This window comes from Lactuca virosa, chromosome 8, assembly GCF_052849685.1.
Source record: "Lactuca virosa cultivar CGN04683 chromosome 8, Lactuca_virosa_CGN04683_v6, whole genome shotgun sequence".
NCBI classification, from domain to species: Eukaryota; Viridiplantae; Streptophyta; class Magnoliopsida; order Asterales; family Asteraceae; genus Lactuca; species Lactuca virosa.
The window spans coordinates 16,559,550-16,586,570 of NC_136433.1; the positions used below are offsets into that span (position 1 = coordinate 16,559,550).

At 34.8% G+C, this 27,021-nt stretch overlaps 2 protein-coding genes and 1 long non-coding RNA gene across 4 annotated transcripts; 1 reads left to right on the plus strand and 2 right to left on the minus strand.

Moving 5' to 3' along the window:
- Positions 1-2,221: 2,221 nt before the first annotated feature.
- LOC145129221 (uncharacterized) lies at positions 2,222-3,451 on the plus strand. The gene is made up of 2 exons (XR_013717385.1): positions 2,222-2,429; positions 2,542-3,451. It is a non-coding gene; the product is annotated as an uncharacterized LOC145129221 (long non-coding RNA).
- A 3,499-nt stretch (positions 3,452-6,950) lies between these two features.
- LOC145129870 (NAC domain-containing protein 53-like) lies at positions 6,951-9,357 on the minus strand. Its single transcript, XM_079064686.1, has 5 exons — positions 8,984-9,357; positions 8,507-8,784; positions 8,207-8,401; positions 7,586-8,090; positions 6,951-7,501 (listed from the first exon to the last, which is right to left on the minus strand). Exons 1-5 carry the CDS (start codon positions 9,162-9,164, stop codon positions 7,137-7,139), a joined length of 1,524 nt encoding a protein of 507 aa, XP_078920812.1. The 5' UTR covers positions 9,165-9,357; the 3' UTR covers positions 6,951-7,136.
- An 11,607-nt stretch (positions 9,358-20,964) lies between these two features.
- LOC145129885 (NAC domain containing protein 50-like) lies at positions 20,965-23,518 on the minus strand. Of its 2 annotated transcripts, none has more exons than XM_079064711.1 (4): positions 22,996-23,518; positions 22,081-22,358; positions 21,789-21,974; positions 20,965-21,601 (listed from the first exon to the last, which is right to left on the minus strand). In XM_079064711.1, the coding sequence occupies exons 1-4, from the start codon at positions 23,210-23,212 to the stop codon at positions 21,107-21,109; spliced, it is 1,176 nt and encodes a 391-aa protein (XP_078920837.1). In that variant the 5' UTR covers positions 23,213-23,518; the 3' UTR covers positions 20,965-21,106. The 2 variants fall into 2 exon arrangements, with proteins under 2 accessions (XP_078920837.1, XP_078920838.1); XM_079064712.1 differs by having other exon boundaries at positions 22,935-22,998.
- Between the last annotated feature and the right edge of the window lie 3,503 nt (positions 23,519-27,021).

Consider the following 27,021-nt stretch of genomic DNA (forward strand, 5'->3'; position numbering starts at 1 on the left):
AATGCTATTCCACCACAAAAGAAAAAATTGTTCTTACTGACATCCAAAGAACAAAAAGAGTGAGGTTTCTTACTTTTTCTATTGACTAAGAGAAAAATCTAAAAAGGGGGAGATTTCAGACGGAGTGTGAGTAACATATAAAATGAGAATGAGAGAGAAGGGGGGGAGAGAGAAAAAGAGAGAATGGAATGGCCAAAAGAGAGATGGTCCAAAAGGGAGAAACAATACATATTCATCTTTATCTAGCTAATTTGAATTTCAAGATATAGATTTAGATAAAACTTATATATATATATATATATATATATATATATATATATATATATATATATATAAAGAGAGAGAGAGAGAGAGAGAGAAAACTATATTCAAATGTTTCTAGCAACTATTGTGTGCATGTATGCACCAATGAGAATTCAGGAAATAATTAAATCATTAATAAATAATAGAAGGGTATAAGAGTAATCTACACTATAATTAATTATGGTAAAAGAAAACAAAATCAATTAATATCCCATTAATTTAGGTTATCAGTTTCATAAACCTATAACAACACCACCGATTCCCCCTCTTTCTCTAAAAATCATCGTCTGCACCCGAAAACCCTTCTCCTATCCTTATTTCGACACCACCAGAGCAGTAGCATCACCCCACACCACCGTAGAACCACCAACTTTATGGATCGGAGAACAAAGGGTTTTAACATTGCTTGGCGACCAAACAATTTCCCCTAGGTGCGAAATTTATAGGGTTTAAAAAACCCTCTGATAGAAGGTGGTTTCAGAATCGTTTTCCTTTTATTCATATGGCATTGACATTGTTATTGGTTGTCATATTCTTGTTTAGTGTCGTTGCTTTTCCACTTGTTGCTGCCGAGAAGATGAGAACTTTTGTGAGTTTTTTCATTGTTTAAAATTTCTCCAACTTCATCTGTATCTATGTGCAAGTTCCAAATATATTTTACAATTATTTGGATGAAATTGGATTAAATAGTTTGTCTAATAATCAATGAGTTAAATTATTGTTGTGTTTGTTCATTTTGGGTTCAAATTTTTTTAGAGTGAATAATCAACAGTTTTGTATTTCAATCTTGTTTTCTCTATTTTTTATTATTGTTTTTACTTTATTATCAGTTACCAAAATCTCATTGTATATGTTCTGGGAACCAAAATCTCATTGTCTTTGCATTGTCTATTTCTTCATTGGACCTTTATCAACCCTAATTTCTTCATTTGTTCTCGATATTTGATTGTTCTAAATTTGTCTTTGATGAAAAGGGTTAAGCTGACATTCTTTCAGAATCTGCATGAAAAGGGTTAAGTAAGGGATTTTTTCATATCAGAATGCAAACACATGTTCATTCTATGAGAATATAAATATTACATAAAACATGTGGCTAGTAATTCTGACAGAATACATTTATACATGCTTTAGAATGTTTATACATATAGAAGAAAAGATTATGATTTAAGTGCATTATGTAATGTATTTTGTCAGAATTTATTTATATAAATGCATTCTGTTAGAATGTCTTTGAGAATGTTTGTTAACAACAAATATATTTGTTTAAGTGGTAATACTAACGAGTAATGCATCTTATTCTTTCAGAATGGCATGGAGAAGGAATTCAGTATTGATCATACTAGATGAAGATTTGGAATCGAGTTCAACAACAAGTATATATGCGAAGAATTACATTCTTACGATAATACATCACATTTTCGTAAGAATAGTTTGAATCAAGTGGATTATCTGGACTATTGAAGAACAAACGTGTATTCTAACAAAATGTATTATGTCATAACGTACAAAGTGTTTCTTAATAATAATATTCTTTCAGGATTGATTAGTATTTTTGTTAGATTTTTTTTAACCATTCTTAGTTTTAATCTTTAAAAATAAGACAAAATTGCAAAAATGGTCCCTGTGGTATGCAAATTTTTGGGGTTTTAGTCCAAGCCATGACTTTTTTGGATTGGTGGTCCTTTTGAGCTAGTTTCTTTGCGTTTTTAGTCCCTCAGTAAACTGAAAAGACTATTATGCCCTTCTGATATATTTTTTATGCTTTTTCTATTTAATTTAAATGAAAAATAAAATAATTACCTAATTTGGGGCCCACCTCTCTCTCTCTCTCTCCTGTGTAAACCCACCGCCGACCCAAACCTCGTTCGTATGCCTCTCTCTATATATCTCTCTCTGGCAGAGTTTGTACCTTTAAGTAATTTGTTGCTGTTCTTGTTTGTATAATTGTTCAATTTTATCTTTAAATTGTTTTCTCAAGAGGGATCAGGAGTCAAAACTGGGGAGAATGTGGGGATTTGGGGACAGATTCTACAGGGGGAAGACAAAAGAAGAAGAAAGAAGAAGATGACCAGACGAAGGTGGTGGCTGGACTGCAGTGACGAGTTTGGTACTCCGATTGTTAATTTGTATGTGTTCTCCAACCCTAATTAGATTCTTCTATATCCTAATCTTCAGCTGGTGTTATTCCCAATTCCCGGTTTTAGTTTGGTACTCTGATTGTTACATAATTAATATCAGATCGATGGTCCTGTATCCCTGGAAAGTTGTTTCCTTGATCAAGTTCATGGTTCAACCTTCAAAGTATCTAGGTGGTGGCTGGAATGCAGTGAAGAAGGTGGTGGCTGGACTGCAGTGACGAACGGCGGCAGTATGTGGCAGGAGGCTGCTCCGGTGGCCTTCTGCTGCTCCATTTTTGTTTCTGTTCCGACGAGTTATGAGTTGGTGATGAGAGGAGGGGTCGGGAAGGATGTTTCCGACAACAACGGTGGTAATTGGTGGATGTGATTTGCGTTGGCAACCCAAGGGAACATGATGGTGGATGCTGGCGGCGACTTCTGGTGGTTCCCGGTGGTAGTGGGTGGTCAAGGGTGGCAGTTCTTGGCCACTCTTGGTTCCCTCTTCGGTTCTTGATAGAATTCAAAGAGAGGAAAGGGGGAGAAGTGAGGTGGTGGTGGTTTTTGGTCCAACAATGGTGAGGGAAGGGTGGTTTATGGCAGCATCGACTTAGCTCAAGAACAAACTCCCATTTCAGTCTCTTTCACTCTTCCAGCGTACCTCCAATATGGTTCAGAGAGAAAGAATTTCCTGCACCTCTTCAATGGGGAAGGTTGACTTTTACAAAGAGAGAGAGAGAGGTCCTATATTATTTTTTTAATTGTTAAAATAAATAAATAAATATTAAATTTTAAGAAAAATGAAAAATAAATACCCCAAGGGTATTATAGTCATTTCAATTTTCGGATGGACTATTTTTCCATACAAACCACTCCAAAAGGACCATAAATCCAAAAAACTCGGGGTTTGGACTAAAACCTCAAAAATTTGCATACCACAGAGACCATTTTTGCAATTTTGTCTAAGAATAATGTAATTCTTAAACCGTTATTAGTCATATTTTTTTTCAGAATGAATGTAATAATTGTTTATAGTCTTATTCTTTATGAATTAATGTTATTCTTGATAATATGTGGTATAATTCTTTAAGGATATTAAATATAAAAAAATATCTTGAATGAAACCATATTCCACAAGAATAAAATCGAAAATATATTTTATAGTTTATGGTTAACTTTGTCATTCTGACGAAATAAAATTGGTTATTATTAAAAATTATATTAAAATTAAATTTGAATTAATTTAAAAAATCCAGATTTTTAAAAATAAGTGAATTAATTATCCCTTAAAATCCGAAAATTTCCTTTTTTAATATATGTTAATTGACCAAAATACGCTTATGTTGAAATTTGAGAGATTATATGGTGCATGTTACCCTATTGTAATATCACAGACTCTCAGATCATAAATTATGATTCTATTCCATCCGGTGGTCCAGATTTGTGCTTACGGGCACACAATAGTTAGTGAAAACAAAATAACCTAAGTCTCTCTCTTTCTCTCTCTCTCTCTCTCTATATATATATATATATATATATATATATATATATATATATATATACACACACACACACACACACACATACTAGTGGGGTACCCGCGTAATGCAACGGACGACTATTGTGGAGGTATAGTGAATAGTTTTTGTTTGGCATAGAGTTTTCTTTTCGACGACTAATTTCCTTTTAGTGGGACTTGAATAGTTTATGTGTGTCAAAGTAAATTCTTTTCTAATCTCAAAATGGTTTCCCGAAATCCAAATACATAACCAAATATTTGGAAACCAAAATATTTAAGGGGTCGAGGTTCTTGAATTAGTTGGATAAACACTTATTTAATAAATAAATCATTGATAAGATTGTCCTTGCTCGTTCGGAACTTAGGTTGTATTTCATATGCAACCCAATAGGTTCATGCATCATCATTAATGATACCAACATGTTGTGTTAGCGGACATATCTCCACCAGACTCTCACTTTCACATGACACAACAACTATATAACATCATTTATAAGTATTAGTATGGCAATATACCATTGCTCCAAAGTCACCATACGGTATGTCATACATGAAATCATCGAGGCTCATGAATCTCACTTCTACCATAGCCATATGTCAAAAAGAATACATAAATGAGGCCCATGAATATCATTTCTACCATAGCCATAAGTCAGAAAGAATACATAAATATAAACTACATAGACCTTGCCCACTCATCATGACACACATGATATTCCATTATAACTATCAAATATTAACAACATTGGAGAACCCCAAAATATTAATACTGTGACTCAAGAATCTTAAGTATCTTTATTTTAAGTACATAAGATATTATCATCTTAGAATTATTTATTATGTAATCAATGAAGTACTTGATCTCTATCAAATACATATGAGTGAAATTATTCTAGTTTAAACAAGATTCTAAATCAATAACCTTTATTCAATTATTCTAGTTCAAACAAGCTTCTAAATTATTAACCTTTATTCAATTATTCTATTTCAAACAAGCTTCTAAAACATTAACCTTTATTCAAGGGAAAATGTCATAAAAGCCCTCAAGTTTTCAAATTTTTGTAGGTTTTACCCTTGGTGATTTTTTATGTCAATTAAAGCCTAACATTTGAATAAGTTTTGTCATAATTAACTTTTATCAGGTTTCTAATAGGCTAGCCAGTTACCATTTCCAAAATGTATGTTACGTCGTCTTAACCCCCCAATAACCCCCGTTATCCTCTAAACTGAAAAGCTACAACAAAAGTCGCAGCGTCCATGTAATTGAGCACCTGCACACAATGCACACACAGTTGATCAAGGGGAAAATTTGAAAGATAGGGATGAATTGTTTCTTTGGATTTGGTTTGGATTGATCGTCGGCCCCTAGTACTTCTCCAGATCGAGCGTTGCACACGGTGTATGTGCGTGTTTTTGTTTTTTCTTCCGATCGTTCCAAAATCACAACGACTGACGCCGCCATCAGTTTCTTCTTCGATGCCCCTTTGTTCACCAACCCTGATAAACTTGGCTAGGGCTATTAATCGGATCTGTAATAACACACAAACCGTCACAAACAATGCTTTCTTTTTTCTCTGTTTATTGTGTATTTCTATGTATTTGTGTGTTTCCCTTTGTTAAAATCAGACATGGGAGGAGATACACACATATTGGAGATACATAGAGAAAGGGATTGTGATGTTAGGTTATGAAGAAGAAGGCTGTAAGATTTGCCATTGATGTCCCATTAATGGAGATAGAGGTGTCACCGGAGAAGAAACATCCCCTGTCGCCGATTGTACACATCTCACCATGGAAACAAAATTACTCTTGCTGTGAAATGTACCAGGTACCACCTCTTCTTCATCTTAAATTACTCTTGATGATTGTCGGGTCTGCATACCGATTTTTTAATTCTTCATCTAAAATCAATTTTGACAAAGCACCTCTATAAGTTCTTGCATAACACAACATGGTTGCTGTCGATTTCTTCAATTTTGAATATACTTCTTATTGACCTTCAATTTTTTTGACACATTTGCAAATATAGATAGAGGTCCACAAAATACACACTGAAGATGTATAAAACGTAGTCGATTCAACGCCTAGATTCAACTGAAGGGGAGGGGGCTGTGATTTTAAAGGGTTTGAAATGGGTTGCGTTTGTTTGTGAATGTTGAGAGAAAGAAAGATGTTTGGCGTGATGTTTTCCTAAAATATGATGAAGGGTCATAAAGGAAGGAGATGCGGGTCTAGTACTCTAGTGTAATGAAGACACGTAGCATTCAGGTGGCCATGGTAACCGGCTGTTATGAGGCAAACCTGTTAAAAGTTTTAAATGAAAAAGTTAGTGCAAAATATGATGCTTTAATTGACATAAAAAATCATTAAGGGTAAAACCGACAAAATTTTGAAAACTTAAGGGTTTTTATGACATTTTCTCTTTATTCAATTATTATAGTTCAAAGAAGCTTCTAAATGGTGTTTGGGTGTTCATTTAAAAATAACTTTTTAATTTATTAACTTCTTGAAAATTCAATAAGCTAAAAAAATGTTCGGATATCTAATAGATTTTTAAAACAACTTTTTGTTTACCTTTGAAAAAAAGTTTTTAAGAAGTTTAAGATTAAAAAAACAAACAAAATACAATTTTAAGTCGAACACTTTCTAACTTATTGACTTTTGCACTAAAAAACTAATTCAAACATTTTTTTAAAAACTTCTTATTCTACCTTCATAAGTCAATAAGTCCTTTTAAGTAAAAGTCTTTTTTTAACTTCAAAATGAAATCCTAAACACCATCCTAAATCATTAACCTACAAAATAGATTGTTACTTTATTAAACAAACGGGAAATTGTTTACCTACTTTCGTGTATTAGTTATCTTAAATTTTAAGGAATACAAGAAATATTGTTAGTGGATGTATCTGACCTTATACTAAATAATTCTCATGTAATCCATTATGTACAAGAACAAACAAAGTTTGTTCTTATACACCAAGGTACTAAAACATCATGGATTACAACAACAAAAATAAACAAAGAGCAAACAAAGTTCATTCATCTATATTCGTATAACATTTTTAAACCCCCAACATAATTCTAATGTTCTCAACAAAGTAATTGGAGTCACAATTCCACAATACTTATTCTTTTTTAAGCTAGACAAATAAAGTATATATTATATATAGGTCAGAAAAGTATATAAATAGAGTGGTGATTTAGCTCATAAATGACCTGGGACATACAAGACTCCCAATCTTGAAGCTCAAAGAAGCCACCAGAATCCATAGAAGCCCACAGTAAAACCAACTGCGGGACCCACCCAAATTCACCTTCCCATTGTTCATGTCCCCAAATGAGACAACAATGTTGAGCTGAGTGTTCTTCCCCAATGAAAAGTCCATTGCACCACCACCAAACGAGACATTGCTGATGTGGATCATACCAGAAGTGACATTGACCGAGCTTTGACCACGAGAACCAGAAGCCATGTATTTTGCAGGAAACTCAGAAGCAAATGCAGGTGGAGCAGATATGTTCTCCAGCATGTAACTTGCCTTTTTGAGAAACGGGTATGCAATATCTGTATACCAACAATAAAAAGATTTGATTTTGATACACTAAATAACAAAAACCAGTTAAAAAGATTACATAAATACCCTTTTACCTGTTTCTTGATCTGCATGCTCTTTCTTTGAAGAGGAGGCGATATCCTTATCATTGTTCTGTTCTTGATGGATTCCCTTGAGAAGTGAAGATGAGTCGAGGGCAATGTTGTCATTTTGTAACGAATCAAAAGTGGGTTGGAAGTTGTCGAGATCGGAATTATAGAATGACATGTATTCATCGAGTATGTCGAGGCCGGAATCGGTGTTGACATCATCTTTAAGGTCATTTGCTTCAAAGAATAAGGTTTCATCAAGTGGGAAATCAGAAGTAGCATCAAAATATGGTTGATCAAGCAAGTAATCAATGTCAAAATTCATGGGATAGCTTTGTTCTTCAGCATGTTCATGGAACACAGTTTGCACAGGTGGTTCAAATGACTTATTAGATTCATCAGAGTTATCAGCTGTGGGTTGATCTGAATTGCTGATGATATTACTGTAATCATCCTGATTGAAGTTTAATGGGAGAGGAACATCTTCCACTGGCATGTCTGTGTTAAGAATCTGAAAGCAAATGAAACAAATATTGAAGAAGGAAATAAATATTGAAGTGTCATGTACAATGTGATCATGTGATATAAGCAAACTGAATCAAAATCTTCTCCATAAAAATTGCAAACCTGCTCAATATCATTAGCATCTAAATACGAATCCTCATCAACAGGCAACTCCTGAGTAAAATCTTCCTGTTTGGGAACAACTACAGACTCATCTTCATCTTCCCATTCCTCCTCAATAAATGGTGCCCCATATTTTTCACCATTCTTGGGTCCAGAACCACTCTTCCTGAAGATCCTACAGAGGACAAATGCATCCTGCAAAAACACAAAAGACACCATGACAGAATCATATGAAGAGAAACTAAATAACATGCAGATTATATTACAACAAAGCCATAAGAATCACAAAATTATAGTCACCTGTATAATTCCAGCCTTTTCCAGCTCCTGATCGATGAGTCTGTATTCATGCATAACCCAATTTGTCCTCTCACCTTTTGGAGCACGACCACTGTGATACACCAGAGTTTTCTTCATCCCTACCTGTTGAGACCTATGGTGAACCACTCGGTCTTTCCCAGTAGTCTTCCAGTAGCCCTTTTCGGTGGCTCGATTTGTCCTGGATCCATTCCCATATTTCTTGTCGAGGGCACTGAAAAAGTACCATTCCAGGTCTCTGCTCTTCAGTTTGGACAAATCTATACCCCAAAATCGACCAAATTACACAAGAAGATATGTTAGACTCTTAAAAGCTTAAACCCTACAACAATCATAAAGCTCAATTTCGTAACACGATCCGTAGAGTACAAAACATACAGCAGTGTAAGTGTTAGTTGACTGATCCGTTATATAACCCTAAATTAGAATGAACCATAGAAGAGGGAAGAGCGGATTGACCTGGAAGATCCCATGGCTCGACTTTGTAGACATCAACGTCAGAAATCGCATCAAATCGGAAGGGTTTACCGCAAATCTTGCGCCTGAGATAGTACCGTACGAGTTCCTCATCTGTTGGATGAAACCTAAACCCAGGAGCGAGTGAAGAAGTTACTGGTGTGGAATCAATCGATAATGCCATATATGAATGATGTTAGGGTTCTTGGTTGTAATTTAGAGAGAGAAAATCGAGCTTTTGAACGAAATATAGATAACAAGAGAAGTCTTGATTAGTGGTTCAGTGCGGGTTTCGCCATTGAAGGAGCTCCATTTGGGAAAAAACGAAATTTTTTACTTTGTCAAAAATCTGATCGCCGTGTTCTTATATGTTTGGTGTTTGCGGGAAGAAATGGGTTTGGTGCAGTCACAACTCACACGTCTCTCGCTTGACTCACATGGTCATACGAGTCGACTCATGGAGTTTGGATTAAGGCTAATCATGTGTTCATTTTATTTTTTTTTATTTTTTTTGCAAATAGAAGGAACAATCAACAATTTAAATTCCTAATCATGTGATTTTTATTTTAATTTTCTTGATGACCACAATGGTAGAAGGAAGCTGATAATAATGGTTAATTTAAGAAGTTCAAGATTTTGTTTGATCGTTTGAGAGATTTAGGTGTTGTTTGTTTTTTTTTTTAAAATCACTTCAGACCACTTATTGCTGCGCCGTGCAGCACACACGCAGCACTTGGCCTTTCGCAGCTGTTTGTTTTCCTGAAGACTTCTGACTTAAAAACTGTTGCGCGTGTGCTGCGTGGTGCAACACTAAACCAACTGCTTCAAACCTCTTCGCGCCTTACTTTAACTTACTGCAGCAGTCTGCAGAAGTTAAAAAACAAACAGGCTTTTTATTAAATGTTGCAGCCTTTTGTTCCACCTCTTCTGCTACAGATGATTGCAGAGGTGGTCCGCAGACTTAAGACATTTTCGCTTCGAAAAAACAAACTACACCTTAGAGATGTGGTAATGTGCAAATGTTACTTGCAAATTTTTTTATACCAGCTCGTTTGGGTGGCATCCCCAAACTACTTTAAATAGAGGCGGATTTGTTATGTAAAATGTATAACATAATTGAACATTTCTTATCTTGTTTTAGTGACCTCTTCATATCATATGTATCAATCTATAGAAGGAGGAGGTTGGCATGAAATGGTGAAATCTAAAAGTTTTATTGTAATTTTGAAGCTCCATTATTTACGATTTGAACTAACAAGAACCCTCGTAGAATGTTTTTGGGATGCCATAGTTTTAGGATTTGTGTTTAAATGTTTAGGTAGGAAGCACAAATGAATAAAAAAAAAAGAGAAAATTACAAATTTAGCCTAATACACTAATTACTTTGTGGAAAATAGCCAAAAAAAACCCAAATTGCATTTTTAGCCACTAAAATCACAGATGGGTATAATTTGTCATGTCATCTGCGAACGTACAAGTGGCTAAAGCACAGACGTGCTTTAACCACTTGTATGTTCGCAGGTAGTTTTTTTTCGCTGTATATATATCTTTTTTCCAGCCTAAAATCGCAGATTGACTACTATGTCCATCTGCGATTTCCTCTCGTTTCACCTGCGATTTTATGATTTTTTTTTTGTTTTTTTGTTTTATTTTTACTACGAAATTTATAGGGTTTAACTACGAAATAACATTATTATATATAAAAATTTTCAAAAAATTATCATTTTTGTTGTTATTTCGCTGTATATATACCCTTTTTCGGGATTGTTGATGAAATCGTCCATTATTGATCTAAGGAAACCGCTAGGAGAGAGTTTCTCTAAAAAAAATAGTGAAAAATGAAAAAAAAAAAAAAACGTTTTTATACTAAAACTCTACGAAATCACAGATGGAAAACACCAAATCACAGATGGACTTTTCCATCTGCGAACGTACAAGTGGCTAAAGCACAGATGTGCTTTAGGCATTTGTACGTTCGCAGATGAAAATGCGAAATCGCAGATGGGCTTAATCCATCTGTGATTTTAAGGGCTAAATTTGCAATTTGGGTTGTTTTGGCTATTTTCCACAAAGTAATTAATGTATTTGGCTAAATTTGCAATTTTCTCTAAAAAAAATCAACTATATTATATTTGTGTTTAAATGTATAGGCAAAGAACTAAATCTACAAGCTACAAAAACTTGCTTCTTAAATGCATTTGAGGTTGAAGAAATTAGAAGAACAAAAGTTTACTCGACCTCTGATGAGTTTTTGGCATAAGAACAATCCTATGTGCTCATACAAACCCTAATGCTTGGATCTAGGTTTCTCTATTGTACATGCATTGAATCCAAGACTTTCAAACCCTAATCTAGCATACATAATTCGAAAATTAACTTAATACATCAGATCTAGATGTTTACCTCTTCAAAGATTGGCTTAGATCTTCTTTTCTTCTTCTCTTAAGCTTAGAGTCACAATTGTAACTCCTCTAATGGATCACAAACACCTCAAGCAAGAAGGCAACTTTAAGAGAGGAGGGAGGATGCTAATTTTCGGCCCTAGGGTTTCTCTTGGGAACAAGTGGTCGAAAATTGGAGTCTTGGGGTCTCATTTATAGTGCAGGCTGCTAGGGTTTCAGTCTAAACCCTAATGGATACCTTAGCCACCAAGTAGCCCAAGGAACCTTCTGGAATAGGGCCCTTGGACGAAAATATGATGATCCTTCATCATAATTTCGTTCCCCCTTAGTCCATTAGGTTTCCCAGCCCAAAACTCAACTATCACACATTTGACAGTTTATGCCCCTTTATTTAATTAATCTCTTTTAGTCACCAAATTAATTCCTAATTAATTTATGACTAATACTAATTAAATAAATATGATTTCTCCTTTAATATATTATTCTTATAATATATTAATAAACCATAATATCCTCTCTCTCATATCAAATTACCTTGTCAAGTTGCTTTAGTGAAGGCAACCCAAAAGGACCATGCATAACCGGGTCAAGTACATACCAAATATAGTTACGGGCTTAGACACTAATCCAACAGTCTCCCACTTGGATAAGTCTAGTAACTATATCTCACATACGACTTCAGGATCTGGTTAGCAATCGTAGCTCTTATACGCTTCTGTCAACTCTGATCAAAATCCTGTCCTTCAGATAAGGGATCGTATAATCCTCTGTTCTAGATATCATGCTGACAATACTTATTGTCCAGCATTTTGTTTCTCGATCTCTGATTTATTCAACATAGAATTTACTTGAACACATCAACTTCATTTTGACCGGGCCCGACACATAAGTCAAACTAAATCATCGAGTGGCCAAGATATCGCTTTTATTCTCTTAGAATAAAAGGTACAGAAAAACTTCGACTTATATGCTTTTATCATTTACTAGCTAAGTCACACACAATAATGCGTTTTATAACATCAAGTTACTGATGCGTTTTCGCATTATCAATGCATAATCAACTAGCAAACAACAACCATATCTCTAGGTTTAAAGATTATATGATATAATCATCTTGCGATCACTTATGATAACTTTCATGAAGTGATACTAGCAAGTGCGGGTTTATTCCAATGCTCAAAACAAATTTCATAAGCACTCATAAACTTCGTAGCAAACCTTTGCTATGTCTAAAACCTTTCAGACAATCTACAAACAAATTTATGACAATCTTCTTTCATATCTACTTCCAACATATGAGCGATTGTGGACTGTTCGAACAATCTTATTATTCAGGAAGTCAAAACATGCAAAATTGGAAATAACAGATAAATAATCAACACAAGATAGTAACTTTCTTATAAATAACACACCTTTATTTAATCATCAAAATGTTGAATACAAAATTATCCATTACAAATTTCCTACCTATCTAATCTAAACTAATATCGTCCTTTAGTCCAACGCTCCTAGTGTACTTCAAATGCTTAACCCTACTCAGTCCCTTCGTAAGGGGATCTGCTGGGTTATCTTCTGACGATACCCTCTTCACAACGAGGAGTCCCTCTTCTACCCGATGTCTAATGAAATGGTATTTCCTGTCGATATGTCGAGATCTGCCATGATCCCTTGGTTCCTTGGTCAAGGCAACCGCTCCTTCATTATCACAGAAAATTTCCATGGGCTCCTTTATGGATGGCATAACTCCAAGGTCTCCTATGAAGTTCTTCAACCATATAGCCTCCTTTGACGCTTCGCTTGCCACAATGTACTCTGATTCGCACGTTGAATCAGCTACGGTCTCTTGCTTGGAACTTTTCCAAGTCACTGCTCCTCCATTCAGGGTAAAAACCCAGCCTGACTGCGATCGGTAATTATCCCGATCCGTCTGAAAACTAGCGTCATTGTACCCTCGCACCCTTAAGTCATCACTCCCACCGAGGACTAGAAACCATTCCTTGGTCCTTCGTAGGTACTTAAGAATATTCTTGACAGCAATCCAATGCGCCCTACCAGGGTTCCCTTGATATCTGCTGACCATGCTCAAAGCGAAGGCCACATCAGGGCGAGTACAGGTCATATCGTACATAATCGAGCCAACTGCGGAAGCGTAAGGTACTCGGCTCATATCAGCTATCTCTGCCTCTGTACTTGGGCTCTGAGTCTTACTCAGTTTGGTATTGCATTGGATTGGTAACTCCCATTTCTTGGAATTTTCCATACTAAAACGTTTTAGTACCTTTTCCAAGTATGTATCATGACTGAGTCCTATCAGTCTCTTACTTTTGTTTCTCGCTATCCTTATTCCCAGTATATATGCAGCTTCTCCGAGGTCCTTCATAGCGAAACACTTCCCAAGCCAGGACTTGACCTCCTGCAAGGTTGGAATGTCGTTTCCTATGAGTAGTATGTCATCGACATACAATACGAGGAAGCTCACTATACTCCCACTGGCCTTGACATACACACATGACTCATCTTCGTTTCGCAGAAAGCCAAACTCTTTGACCTTCTCGTCAAAACAAATATTCCATCTGCGAGATGCTTGCTTTAATCCATAAATGGATTTTTCAAGCTTGCACACCCTATTGGGATGCTTCGCATTGACAAAACCCTCTGGCTGATTCATGTAAACATCCTCAGCCAACTTCCCATTTAGGAAAGCGGTTTTTACGTCCATCTGCCAAATTTCATAATCATGAAACGCAGCTATTGCGAGCATTACCCTAATAGACTTTATCTTGGCAACTGGCGAGAAGGTCTCATTATAGTCAACTCCAGGAGTTTGAGTAAAGCCCTTCGCGACCAATCGCGCTTTATAAGTATGCACTTTCCCATCCATGTCTGTCTTCTTCTTGAAGATCCACTTGCATCCGACTGTCTTACGACCCGGTACATTATCAACCAAATTCCAAACTTGGTTGTCATACATGGACTGAATCTCGCTGTCCATTGCCTCTTTCCATTTAGCAGACTCTGGGCCTGCCATGGCTTCCTTGTAGCTATTAGGTTCATCCAGATTTACTAGTGTACTATCACTAATAAACGTATCCCCGTCAGTAGTAATATGGAAACCATAAAACTGGGGTGGAACAATAACTCTACTCGAACGTCTAAGAGGTAAGGACTGGTCAATTGGTTCAACAGGAGTTTCCTCCTCAGGTTGAACGCCAGTGTCAGAGGTTCCTTCATCTCCTGACTCTTGAAGCTCTTCAAGGTCAATCTGACTCCCACTGTCTCCTTGACTTATGAGTTCTCTCTCTCTGAAAACTCCTCTCCTAGCAACAAAGACAACATTGTCACTTGGTCTATAGAAGAGATAGCCAAAAGACTTCTGTGGATAGCCGATGAAATAACACTTCTCACTACGAGGTTCTAGCTTGTCGTGAGTCTCTCGTCTTACGAAAGCTTCACAACCCCAAACCTTGATATGTGCTAACGAGGGAGCTTTCCCTGTCCACATCTCGTGAGGTGTTTTGGCAACCTTCTTGGTGGGAACTAAGTTAAGGATATGGGCGGCAGTCTCTAAGGTATACCCCCATAATGAGATTGGTAACAAAGCACGACTCATCATAGAACGAACCATGTCTAACAAGGTTCGATTACATCTCTCAGCCACACCATTCAATTGTGGCATTCTAGGAGGTGTCAATTGCGAAACTATTCCACATTCTTTTAGATATTCGTGAAACTCAAGACTTAGGTACTCTCCTCCTCGATCAGATCGAAGCATCTTGATTTTCCTTCCCAGCTGATTCTCCACTTCATTCTTAAACTCTTTGAACTTTTCAAAGGTTTCTGACTTTTGCTTGATCAAGTAGATATATCCATATCTGCTATAATCGTCTGTAAAAGTCACGTAGAAGCGACAAGCGTCCCTTGTGGTGGATCTAAAGGGTCCACATACATCTGTATGTATGAGATCCAATACACCCTCACCCCTTTCACATGTACCAGTAAAGGGTGACTTGGTCATCTTCCCAAGTAAACAAGATTCACACACGTCATCGTCCCTAAGGTCGAATGACTCCAAGACTCCATCCTTTTGGAGTTGGGCTATGCGTTTCTTGTTAACATGGCCAAGGCGACAATGCCACAAGCATGCTTTGTCCAAACTTGTGGACGAATCAATATTCAAAACATCATTTCCTAAATTATCTATAACTAACACATATTCATAAATCCCATTACAAGGTAATGCATTGAAATAAAAGACACCATTCAAATAAGCATTAATAGAACCATTACTATTATCAAATGAATATCTGAAACCTTGTTTAAACAAACCATGAAAAGAAATGATGTTTCGTGCCATATCTGGCGAATAGCAATAATTATTTAAATCTAGCCCTAACCCATTACTCAACACTAAGGAATAAACTCCGATCTTGGTTACTGGTGAAGACTTCTTGTTTCCCATGATCAAGTTTATCCTTCCATGCTCCACTTCCCTACCTTTTCTTAGCCCCTGCAAATCAGAACAAATATGGTAACCACATCCAGTATCAAGGACCCATGAAGAAGCAAGTGATGAGTTATTAGATTTAATTAAATACATACCTGCATAGGTGGGCTTTATCTTCCCATCCTTAATATCCTGTAGATATTTTGGGCAGCTTCGTTTCCAGTGGCCCTTCTGGTGGCAATAGAAGCACTCTGCTTCCTTGGGGTCAGAAGAGGGCTTAACAGAACCTGCTTTGGTCCCACTAGAAGAGGAATCATCTTGGGTCTTACCCTTATGGTGGCTCTTAGAAGGAGCCTTCCTCTTCTTTCCCTTTCCTTGGCCAATTGCCAACACAGGAGCAACTACAGTAGAGGATGATGATGCAATAGATTTGTCCTTGAGGTTGCTCTCAGCTGTCCTCAGGAGCCCTTGAAGTTTACTCAGGGTGACCTCTTCTTTGTTCATATGGTAGGTCATTCTGAACTGGTTGTAGCAGGAAGGCAAGGAGTGGAGGATGATGTCGATAGCCAAATCCTCATCAAACTTAACATTAAGTTTGAGAAGACGATCAACATACCTTTGCATTCTTTGCAAATGAGCAGTTAGGGATTCTCCACTCCCCATCCTAGCGGTGATCATGTTGGTGATGATCTCATAGCGCTCTTGCCTCGTGCTCTGGTGGTACATGTCCAGCAAATCTTGGTGCATCTCATATGGATACATGTCCTCATAGGACTTTTGGAGTTCGAGGTTCATGGTGGCCAACATGATGCAATGAACTTTCGTTGCATCACGCTCGTGGGCCTCAAAGGCGGCCATCTCTTCAGGAGTAGCTTCTTCTGGGTTGATCTTTTCTAGCTTCTCGTCGAGGACATATTCTTTGTCCTCGTAGCGAGTTATCATGCGAATGTATCTTATCCACTCGTTGAAGTTCGAGCCATCAAATGTCACCTTTTGACATAGGTTCATCAACGAGAATGACCCAGAAGTGTTGTTGTTTGCGTTTGCGTTAGACATCTGAAATAGAAAGGAACAAAGTTTGATTAGAAATGAATCCCCAATTAAACACCCAAATGAGAAATTAGGGCTAGGATCCAACAACATTATTTACAACTTAGAAAAGGGATGCCGTAATCTAAAAGTAAATAATTTGAAGGTAAGTGAATGATGGTTCACTAATTCTCACCATGAAAAACGAAAAGAAATTAAGTTTTAAATGTATTTGAAAATTCCTAGATTTCTTTTGAGATTCATTGAACATTTCAATGGCATGTTTAAATCGCGATATGCACTTCAAATTTGCGACTGGGATGTCGAGGATCGCAAAAAAGTTTGTGAATAACCATGCGAATCAACATGGTGCACTCAATGTCTTCATCACCTAATTAATGTGCTGGTTAGCCACGCACACTCCATTGATCTATGATAAAACATCGAGCCACCCTTTGTCACCAATGTCAATCCCAAATTAGTATGCCGGTTAGCCACGCACGCTCCACTAACGTTTGACAGGGGTACAAAGTGTAATTCCATGGAATAACATCATTTTCACATTTTACCCTAAAGTAACTAAGATGGGAATTTGAAAAACATTGTAGTTACTTTGCAATATTCATTATACTTATAATGAGGAATTAAGTGTCATATCCTATCCGTTCGGCTAACGACCCTCCACCAATCAAGCAAGCGGTGGATGTGAATGTACACCCATTAAGCGTCATTTTATAGGCAGCAACCTTATACCCACCTTATAGACTGGCTTCGTGAATGAGGCCTACTAGCGATAAGACTAGCTTATTCTTATACATATATATATTAATTAATCTTGTAATAATATAATAGTATAGGGTTGAATTTTAAACTTGTAAAATTCTAAGGATTTGAAATTTAAATCATTCAAAATTAAACTTTTAATCGTAAAAATTAAATTTCAAAACTTGAGGACAAGTTTTGAACTTTTCAAAACACAAGGGATCAAATAACAAATAATATAAATTAAACAATTCATTTTATGATTATCTATATTTGACCTAATCCAATTTTAGTCACAAGATAATTACCAAATAATTCAAATAATCCATATTTATCATATAAAGAAACTATTATTCAAAAGATTTGAAATTATCTTTTGTTTTGGCAGGGATAATCATTCAAATATAAGAAAATTCGGATTTTATCTTCAAAAAACGATTTAGGCATTAATCCCATGACAAAACAGCAACAAAATCCCGAAATATCCTCTGCCTGATGCACAGACTCGCCGAGTCGGGCCAACTCGCCGAGTCCAGATACTGACTCGCCGAGTTGAGTCGGGCAAAGGCAAGAAAAACGATTCTCAGCAATTAAACAGTTAAAGCATCACATACAACAGAAACCAATCAAGGCTCTGATACCACTGATGAGTTTTAGGCATAAGAACAATCATATGTGCTCATACAAACCCTAATGCTTGGATCTAGGTTTCTCTATTGTACATGCATTGAATCCAAGACTTGCAAACCCTAATCTAGCATACATAATTCGAAAATTAACTTAATACATCAGATCTAGATGTTTACCTCTTCAAAGATTGGCTTAGATCTTCTTTTCTTCTTCTCTTAAGCTTAGAGTCACAATTGTAACTCCTCTAATGGATCACAAACACCTCAAGCAAGAAGGCAACTTTAAGAGAGGAGGGAGGATGCTAATTTTCGGCCCTAGGGTTTCTCTTGGGAACAAGTGGTCGAAAATTGGAGTCTTGGGGTCTCATTTATAGTGCAGGCTGCTAGGGTTTCAGTCTAAACCCTAATGGATACCTTAGCCACCAAGTAGCCCAAGGAACCTTCTGGAATAGGGCCCTTGGACGAAAATATGATGATCATTCATCATAATTTCGTTCCCCCTTAGTCCATTAGGTTTCCCAGCCCAAAACTCAACTATCACACATTTGACAGTTTATGCCCCTTTATTTAATTAATCTCTTTTAGTCACCAAATTAATTCCTAATTAATTTATGACTAATACTAATTAAATAAATATGATTTCTCCTTTAATATATTATTCTTATAATATATTAATAAACCATAATATCCTCTCTCTCATATCAAATTACCTTGTCAAGTTGCTTTGGTGAAGGCAACCCAAAAGGACCATGCATAACCGGGTCAAGTACATACCAAATATAGTTACGGGCTTAGACACTAATCCAACAACATCTTCATTCACACTAGGATAGTTAACTCTTGTTAAACTTTTCCATATGATAAATCTACTAAAAGTATCTTGCATATAATTGAATAATAATTGAATACAATTATGGCTAGCTTACATATAATTGAATAATAATTGAATACAATTATGAGATTATGATAAGTTTAACTTTTTTTTTCTTTTCTAAAACATACTAAAGTTCTTGTCTTAATATCAACACTATTTATTTATTTAATATAATAATTATCTTTAATATGGATTAGTTGTATATGTATATAGGATTTCCATATGTTAATATTAAATAATAAGATCAAATTTTTAATTGAACACATAAAGTTCTAATAGTCGCTTAGTTATTACACAACATTATATAAGAGGTTATTTGATGCTTATCACTCTTTTCATCTTAATTTCATCTTATTCAAACATTCTTGAATCCAACTTATTTTATTTTATTTTGTAATGTATTTAAGCACATATCTTTTGTATAAAACTCAAAGGTAAATATATATTGGATTACAAAAATCTTCTTTACGTGGAACCTAATTACTTATTGTCTTACGAAGTTCTCATATTAAATTTTGGACTTTCACAGATAGCATATGCAAAATAAAAGTAGTTGATTTTTTTTTTCAATTTTAGTTTTGGTATCTCTTTTTTCGCAGACTGAGATTTTTGCAGGTAGCCAAATTTAAAAATCATGGCAATTTTTATCAAGTAGTTAATTTTTGTGTAAATCTTAGAAAGTGAGTAATGGGATTAGCTTGATTTGTATTTTTTCATATTTAACTATCAATCTTAATCACCCACTTGAGCTTAACTTTTAAGTATGAACACTATTCTAAATACCTAGTACACTTAAACTTTGATACCAAATGAAGCATCCCTCATATGGACTAGAATTGTTTTGGTTATATTTTTGATAATATTTAAACTTCTACAATAAGTGTTGCATAAGTGAGGTTTTAAATGGTTAAATAATTAACATCTTTAAATTGGTCAGGTCCTACGTGTGAAACAATTGAATCAAAAGCAATAGTTAACATACATAAAATTTGCATGCAATTAACTCTAAATTTACAACGTCTTTAAATATCCAAAAACTAATATTTCAATAATCGATTCACTAATTTTTCAACAAGTACATATTAGAATAGTAAAGTTATGACTTATGAGTCTAGTGAGTAAGCCAAAAATTGAAATTTTGAATGGAATTGGATAATGACAATAATCCAATTACAAAAGACAAACATCTAAAATATTTTACAATACTATTTTTCAGATTTTAGATGTTAGTCGTTCCGTTCAATCCCAAAGCAGTCCGGTCCATTTCTAAAGGTCCTAAATGAATATTAACATCTAAATAATTCTTCCAAATCTTTAGAAACAATGATTAAATAAGATCAATGATTCATGTGCGGTGATTTAACGGTTTAGAACTCTCAAAAAGTTGATTATGACAATAGATGTTACTTGAACTTCAAAATGAATTAAAATCCTCAAATCAAACTTAAATCATCATCCCACATGAATCAAACAGGCCTTGCAAACTAGATATATGGTGTTTTTGTGAAGTTCCAACATACCACATGTTACAGCAAGTCATTGAACAACCTATAACTCCATCAAAACTCTTAAGCAAGTTGAAAATCTCAAACTATTATATAAATGATTATGTATATAAATGATAGTTTCATTAGATCAAAATGAGTCTAGGAACTCAAACTAATGCTAATTCAAGTATCAATTTCATATGAAAAGTTCCAAATTCTAATTTCCCCGTTGTTGGAGCTTTGAAGCTCCAAGATAACATCCAAACTCAACGCCAAACAATGTGAGTGTGAAATGAAAATGTAGTGACTAGTGACTGAACCTTCAAACTAGAAGAAAGAAAAAGCCGAACACAATGATACCAGTCTCAACACAGAACTTTATTAGACTTAGACTCACAGACACAAGCCATTATCAATAGCCATGCCAACAGTTCTTCAAGATAACAAGTTACAAAACCACGAAAATGCTACATGTTTACAAGAAATGAAAAAGATACACCTAGCCACTAGTCCTGAACCCATCATTCTCCTTGCTCAAAACCTCAATTCGTGACTGAAGAATGTTGATCATGGCTTGGGCTCGCATCACTTCAATCTTCAAAGTCTCTTTCTCCATTGAAACATTAAGAATCTCATTCTCCAAGTTGTTTATGAACTTTAGATACCCCGGAGGCACAGATTTCTCGAGGGTAGAAGCGTCAAAAGATGGCAGAGTTGTTGGATGGTGACATTGTTTGGCTTCAATCGACTCGAGCAGAGGGAACTCCAAGAGAGCTCTTCTTGGATCTTGACTTGTTGTGGTTGAATCTTCTGAACCATTTGCATTGCTTGAGTTTGGATCACATGGCTTTGATCTCTTGTTGTGGAACAAAGAGAATGTTTCAAGTTCAGGTTCACAATCCAAAGGACAATCTTCAGATCTTTCCCTTTTGCAAACAAATGGAATTGTTTGAGGTTCCTCGATTTCATCAACAATCTTTTTGGTAGAATCTTCCTGCAGAAACAAAACAACCATACGACATTTTTGTTAAATACATATATACAGACAGATGGGATTAGGACTACTGTGTCTAGCTGATGTAGGACACACTAACACGCAGGCTCTAATACCATGTTAGTAAGATATGTAAATCTTGACTCTTGGTATCAAATTTACAAGTCAATGAACAAAACAATAATACCTGCACAATGTCATTTCCATGGACACGTGTCTCATCACCATTGGCCAAATCATCATCGGCTTCACCACCGGGAACCATGAGGGCGGCATCATCGGTCCATTCTTCCTCAAGAAACGGTGCATAACGGTCCCCATTCGGTGGGCCCAACCCACTCTTTTGAAAAATCCTGCATAACACAAACGAATCCTTCTCCCCGAAAAACAATAATCATATCAAAAATCTTGAAATGGACATATTCACAATTCACATTACACAATACACATATAGATATAGATAAATGAATTCTTCAAACCTGTGCTACTCCTGCACGCAACAATTCTTGATCCAAAAGCCGGTATTCATGCATGACCCAATTGGTTCTCTTCCCATCTGGGGCCCGCCCACTATGGAACACGAGTGTTTTCTTCATCCCGATTGTCTCTGATTTATGGCGGACGGATCGATCTTTTCCGGTTGCTTTCCAGTAACCTTTTCCGGTTGCACGGTTCAACCGTGACCCGTTCCCATACTTTCTATCTACAGGGCTAAAGAAGTACCATTCTAGGTCTCTTGTCTTCAATGGTGAAAAGTCTAAAAGATCCATGAAAATTACACAATATCAACAACATATTTCTTCAATATACAATCTAGATATGTCATGTGTTGAAGATTTGTACACCAAAATATAGGTCAAAGTCAAACAAGTGTACATAAATCCTAATACGACCCCTTGACGCAAATAATCAAACCCATAAAACCTAACATTTAACATGTTCATAACTTCATATATGAATGCACCCCAGTTTTTCTGGGTCACTGGTTATTGATTTCTTTTTTAACTTTTGTTAAAAAAGAAAGTTAGTGATATGTAATTGAAATAGCCATAGGCAATTACAGTGAAGTGTATCAAATTTATGAAGAATAAAACTCGATTTTCTTGAAAATTTGGGGCAAATTCAAAGAAGACATTTTTCTTTATTCATGTACCCCGGGTTTTCTGGGCAAGTCTGCATCTTTTCATTCTGTTCATATTGGTTGACAAGAAATTGAAAACGTAATGTCAAAAGTAATTGCAGAAATGATTGAAATTCATGTAAATTACTCAAAATTTTGCATAAAGTTTTGATGAATAAAATCCAAAAACAAAGAGATGAAAAGCAATCACACCAAAAGCAAAAGATAATATCCAACCACAAATCCCCCACCAAAACCTCATAGAGATTTATACCGGCAAGTTCCCATGGCTCAGATTTGTAGACGTCGATTTCCGACACCGCCTGAAACCGGAACGGCTTGCCACACGCCTTTCGCCTTAAATAGTACATCACAAGCTCTTCATCTGTGGGATGAAACCGAAATCCAGGTGCAAGAGACGTCGGCGGTGGTGGAGCTGGGGTTGCCGCAGCCGCTGACGGCGGTGCTACGCCGATCAGTTCATGACCCATATCTGATTTTTTTCGATCTATAACAAAAATCGAACTTCTGGGTGTCTGTTGTTCGGATTGAAAAGAGGATAAAATAGCTTAAAAACAAGCCATTAGAATCAAGATTGTAGGTGAAGGAAGTGAGACACAGTTAACTGACGGATATCAATTGCCCGTGGGTTAAGAAACCTCCGATCAATGGATGCTTGCTGGACACGGAAATCGAAAACGCTAGAAGAGAAAGTTATGAAAATATGTATAATGTAATATATATGTGTGTGGTAGTGGTGCTCTTTACTTCCTTGGTGAGTTTTTCTTTTGCTTCAATTTGGGGTTTTTGATAAGATTTTGTTACAGATCTGTCACTTTCCCCAAACTTATCATTATTTCTACAGAAAAGAAAAAAATTAAACGATCATGGTCATAGTTAGTCATTATATTTTTTAAATTGTGAATTTCTTTTGTTATTTAATCACTTTTAAATATTCTTAAAAAAATCACTATTATTTAAGATAATTTAATTATATTGGTTATTATTAATCATTAAACGTTTTTTTATATTTTTATTTGATCTTATAACTTAAATTTTTTTTTACATGTTTTTTCAAAAATTATTTTTATAACTTTTTTATATATGTTTTTACTCGTTTTTATAACATTATTTTTTATCATTTTTAAAGTTTTCTTAATATTTTTTTTGCAACTTCATTTTTTATCTTAATATGTTTTTTTGAAATTTATTTTTACAATTCATTTTTTACTTTATTTTTGCATGTTGTTTTACAATTTGTTTTTATAACTTCATATATTTACTTTGTTTTTACATTTTTTTTATAGTTTATTTTATAATTTTTTAAATGATTTTTCACAATTCATTTTTACAACTTTAGCTTCACAAATAAAAAATAGTAAAATTGTAAGAATAAATCATTTAAAAACGAAATAAAAAATAAAACTATAAAATGCGATTGTGAACAAAAATATATGTAAAAACAAAGTAAGAAATAAACTTGTAAAAAAAGATCATAAAAAACATGTAAAAACAAAATAAATAACTAAAATTATGAAAATTGATTATGAAAAAACATAAAAAAAAAGTCGTAAAAAACATATAAAATGAAATATAAAGTTAAGTTGTAAAATTATATTATATAAACATAAAAATTATATTATATAAACTATATATATATATATATATATATATATATATATATATATATATAGTGTGTGTGTGTGTGAGAGAGAGAGAGATAATGTGTGTGTGTGTTGACAATGTTATTTTGTAAGAATGACTAACAAAATTTGTTGTTTGATAATGTGAATATGTTCAACCTCATTTGACTATTATCATTATCACACATTTTCACTAATTAAATCGTCCATAAGGGTATTATGGATTTTTTTTATGATTATCATTCTGCCAGAATGTGTTCTTGATAATCGTATTCTGTAAAAATAACGATGTGTGAGAAAACAAAAATAAATAAGAATCAGTGAGAATGCATGATAATGACTAATTTAAGTAACTTTTTAAAAAGTTGACTTATAAGTTAGCTTATATGTTATTTTTTGGCTTGCTAAACATGACAACTTAATTTTTTTTTGAAAAATAAGCTAATTTATCAGTTAGTTATGATACGCCAAACAGAACCTAAACATCTTATGTTTCATTCGCTATAGCATCATTACATGAAAACAAAGAAAAAAAAGATATATAATAGAATTTCATTAATAAAAATGTATTGTGATTTGAATATATTCTTTAAAAAAAACATATATTATTATAATACTAGTTTCATTTGTTTAATATGTATTAATATTAGAGATTTTTACAAATGAGTATCTATAAGGTAGTATAGAGGTGAACATTTGAACATTTGGATTAGACCGGTCCAGGAACCGGACGTGGACGAGGACCCGATAAGCCTCAACAGATCCAGTCCAAAGGTCCACCAAATTATGCTAAACCGGTCTAATCCAAGAGTCAGTTTGGTATATATGCTCCACCCTATAGTCATAATAGATAAACTAACTTTGGATAAGGCTTCAATGAGTTGTACCGTATGCACTTAAAGTTGTATCGAGCCAACGGATATAAGGACCGAAAAACCCAGATCTGGACCAGTAAGTCTTAACATGTCTGCTCTAAGATCCACCAGTTTCTGCCAAACCGATCTAGTCCAAGAGCAGGTTCGGTTCGGTTTTGTCCAAATGTTCACTCCTAAGATAGTATGTCAATATAAAACCATTTCTTTTCTAAATTTAACAAAAATAATCACCCAGATAAAAAAAATATGAGTTTGTGAAGTCGATGAAACTCTTTTTCAAACATAAATCATCACCAACAAACATTAATTGATAAATTTATTGATTCGTAATGAATATTTATGATAGATTCAACGGACCCATCAAATAAAGGTCGCTAAGACTGGAGAGAGTGGTGTCACACTCCCTCATTTTGCTACACTCCTTTGCCACACACAAAAAGCGGTATACAATGAAAAAAGGAAAGAGAAAGAAAAGAGAGATAGAGAGAGGGAGAAGAGTGAGATAGAGATGAGCACTCCTTTTTTTGCCGCACACCCCAAACCGCATAGGAGGGATGATGTTCACTGCGGTAAGACATGCCACGTAGGATCTTATCGCACTCCACTCCCTCAAGTCTAAAACATATACGAGACATATACTCTCTTGCGAGTAGTTATTTTTGTTTATTCCTGTTCACCATGCACTAAGGATCCATTATCGCTAAAAAGTGACAAGGTAATATTATTATATCTTCAAAGGGTTTGGAGATTGTATCTTTAGATACTTGTATTACATGCTATGTGATTTTTAACATCTTTCGAATTGTTGGTCGTTCGTGATGATGCCGATTCAATTGTGTTTCTATATAATAACATATACCTATCTCGTTATCAGGTCAGTATCAATAGTGATGATGTCGATTCAATTGTGTTTCTATATAATAACATATACCTATCTCGTTCTCAGGTCAGTATCAATAGTTTATCGGTGATGATTTATGTTTGTAAAACATTACCATAGTCTGAAACGTATGAGATAAGAGGGGGTAGGATGGTCGACAACCCCCAATGTAATTGAGAATGCTCCGACATGGTCAGGAGCAATAAATATGAATTTTACTTGTAATAAATCATAAAGTTTCCCCAAAATACCTATTACTAACTTTTTGCGAGACCAATTCATTTGTGGTTGCTTTATATATAATATATACATAGATTACCCTGAATTATGTTTGCTAGTCCCTAGTTGTTGCTAATGTTGACTATTCATATCATATCGAGTCATTTTATTTTTGTTTATCAACAAACATATCATTAGTGATAACCAAATATTAATACGATGGTGCGGATATTGCCAAGTATTTTAATAAAACTTATATTTTCCAAGGAGAAATTAAATATCCTCTTACATTTTAGTCTTATTATCCTCTACCCACATTAAATAGTGATAAGTGGACTAAAATATTATCAATTTCATTAAATGTGTCATTAAATGTGACACTTGTCAACATTTGATATGGTAGGAAGATAAGTAAGAATAAAAAGTAGGAGTATATTTAATTTCTCTTTTCCAAGATATAGCCGGTTCTCAAAAAGTTTGTAATTGTTTAATTTTTAAGTATTGCAATAATTATTTAAAAGACACTCTCTTACATAACAAAAAATTAACAAAAAAATATGACAGACAAAAACCAACTAAATAAATCGAGTACAATTTTGTTTTATCTCGTGACATAAAAGTTAAATAAAAACAAATTTCAAACTTTAGTTTAATAAGATTGATAAATTATGAGGAAAAGGTTT

What these genes read in the sequence shown, in the direction of transcription:
- LOC145129870 (XM_079064686.1), bottom strand. Translation starts at nt 9,164, where the DNA reads ATGGCATTATCGATTGATTCCACACCAGTAACTTCTTCACTCGCTCCT. An exon ending in AAAAGGCTGGAATTATACAG is followed by an intron (nt 8,402 to 8,506) that starts GTGACTATAATT and finishes GTGTTTTTGCAG; the next exon opens with GATGCATTTGTCCTCTGTAG. An exon ending in GCATGCAGATCAAGAAACAG is followed by an intron (nt 7,502 to 7,585) that starts GTAAAAGGGTAT and finishes GTTGGTATACAG; the next exon opens with ATATTGCATACCCGTTTCTC.
- LOC145129885 (XM_079064711.1), bottom strand. Translation starts at nt 23,212, where the DNA reads ATGGGTCATGAACTGATCGGCGTAGCACCGCCGTCAGCGGCTGCGGCA. An exon ending in TGCGTGCAGGAGTAGCACAG is followed by an intron (nt 21,975 to 22,080) that starts GTTTGAAGAATT and finishes TTCGGGGAGAAG; the next exon opens with GATTCGTTTGTGTTATGCAG. An exon ending in ATGGAAATGACATTGTGCAG is followed by an intron (nt 21,602 to 21,788) that starts GTATTATTGTTT and finishes TTGTTTCTGCAG; the next exon opens with GAAGATTCTACCAAAAAGAT.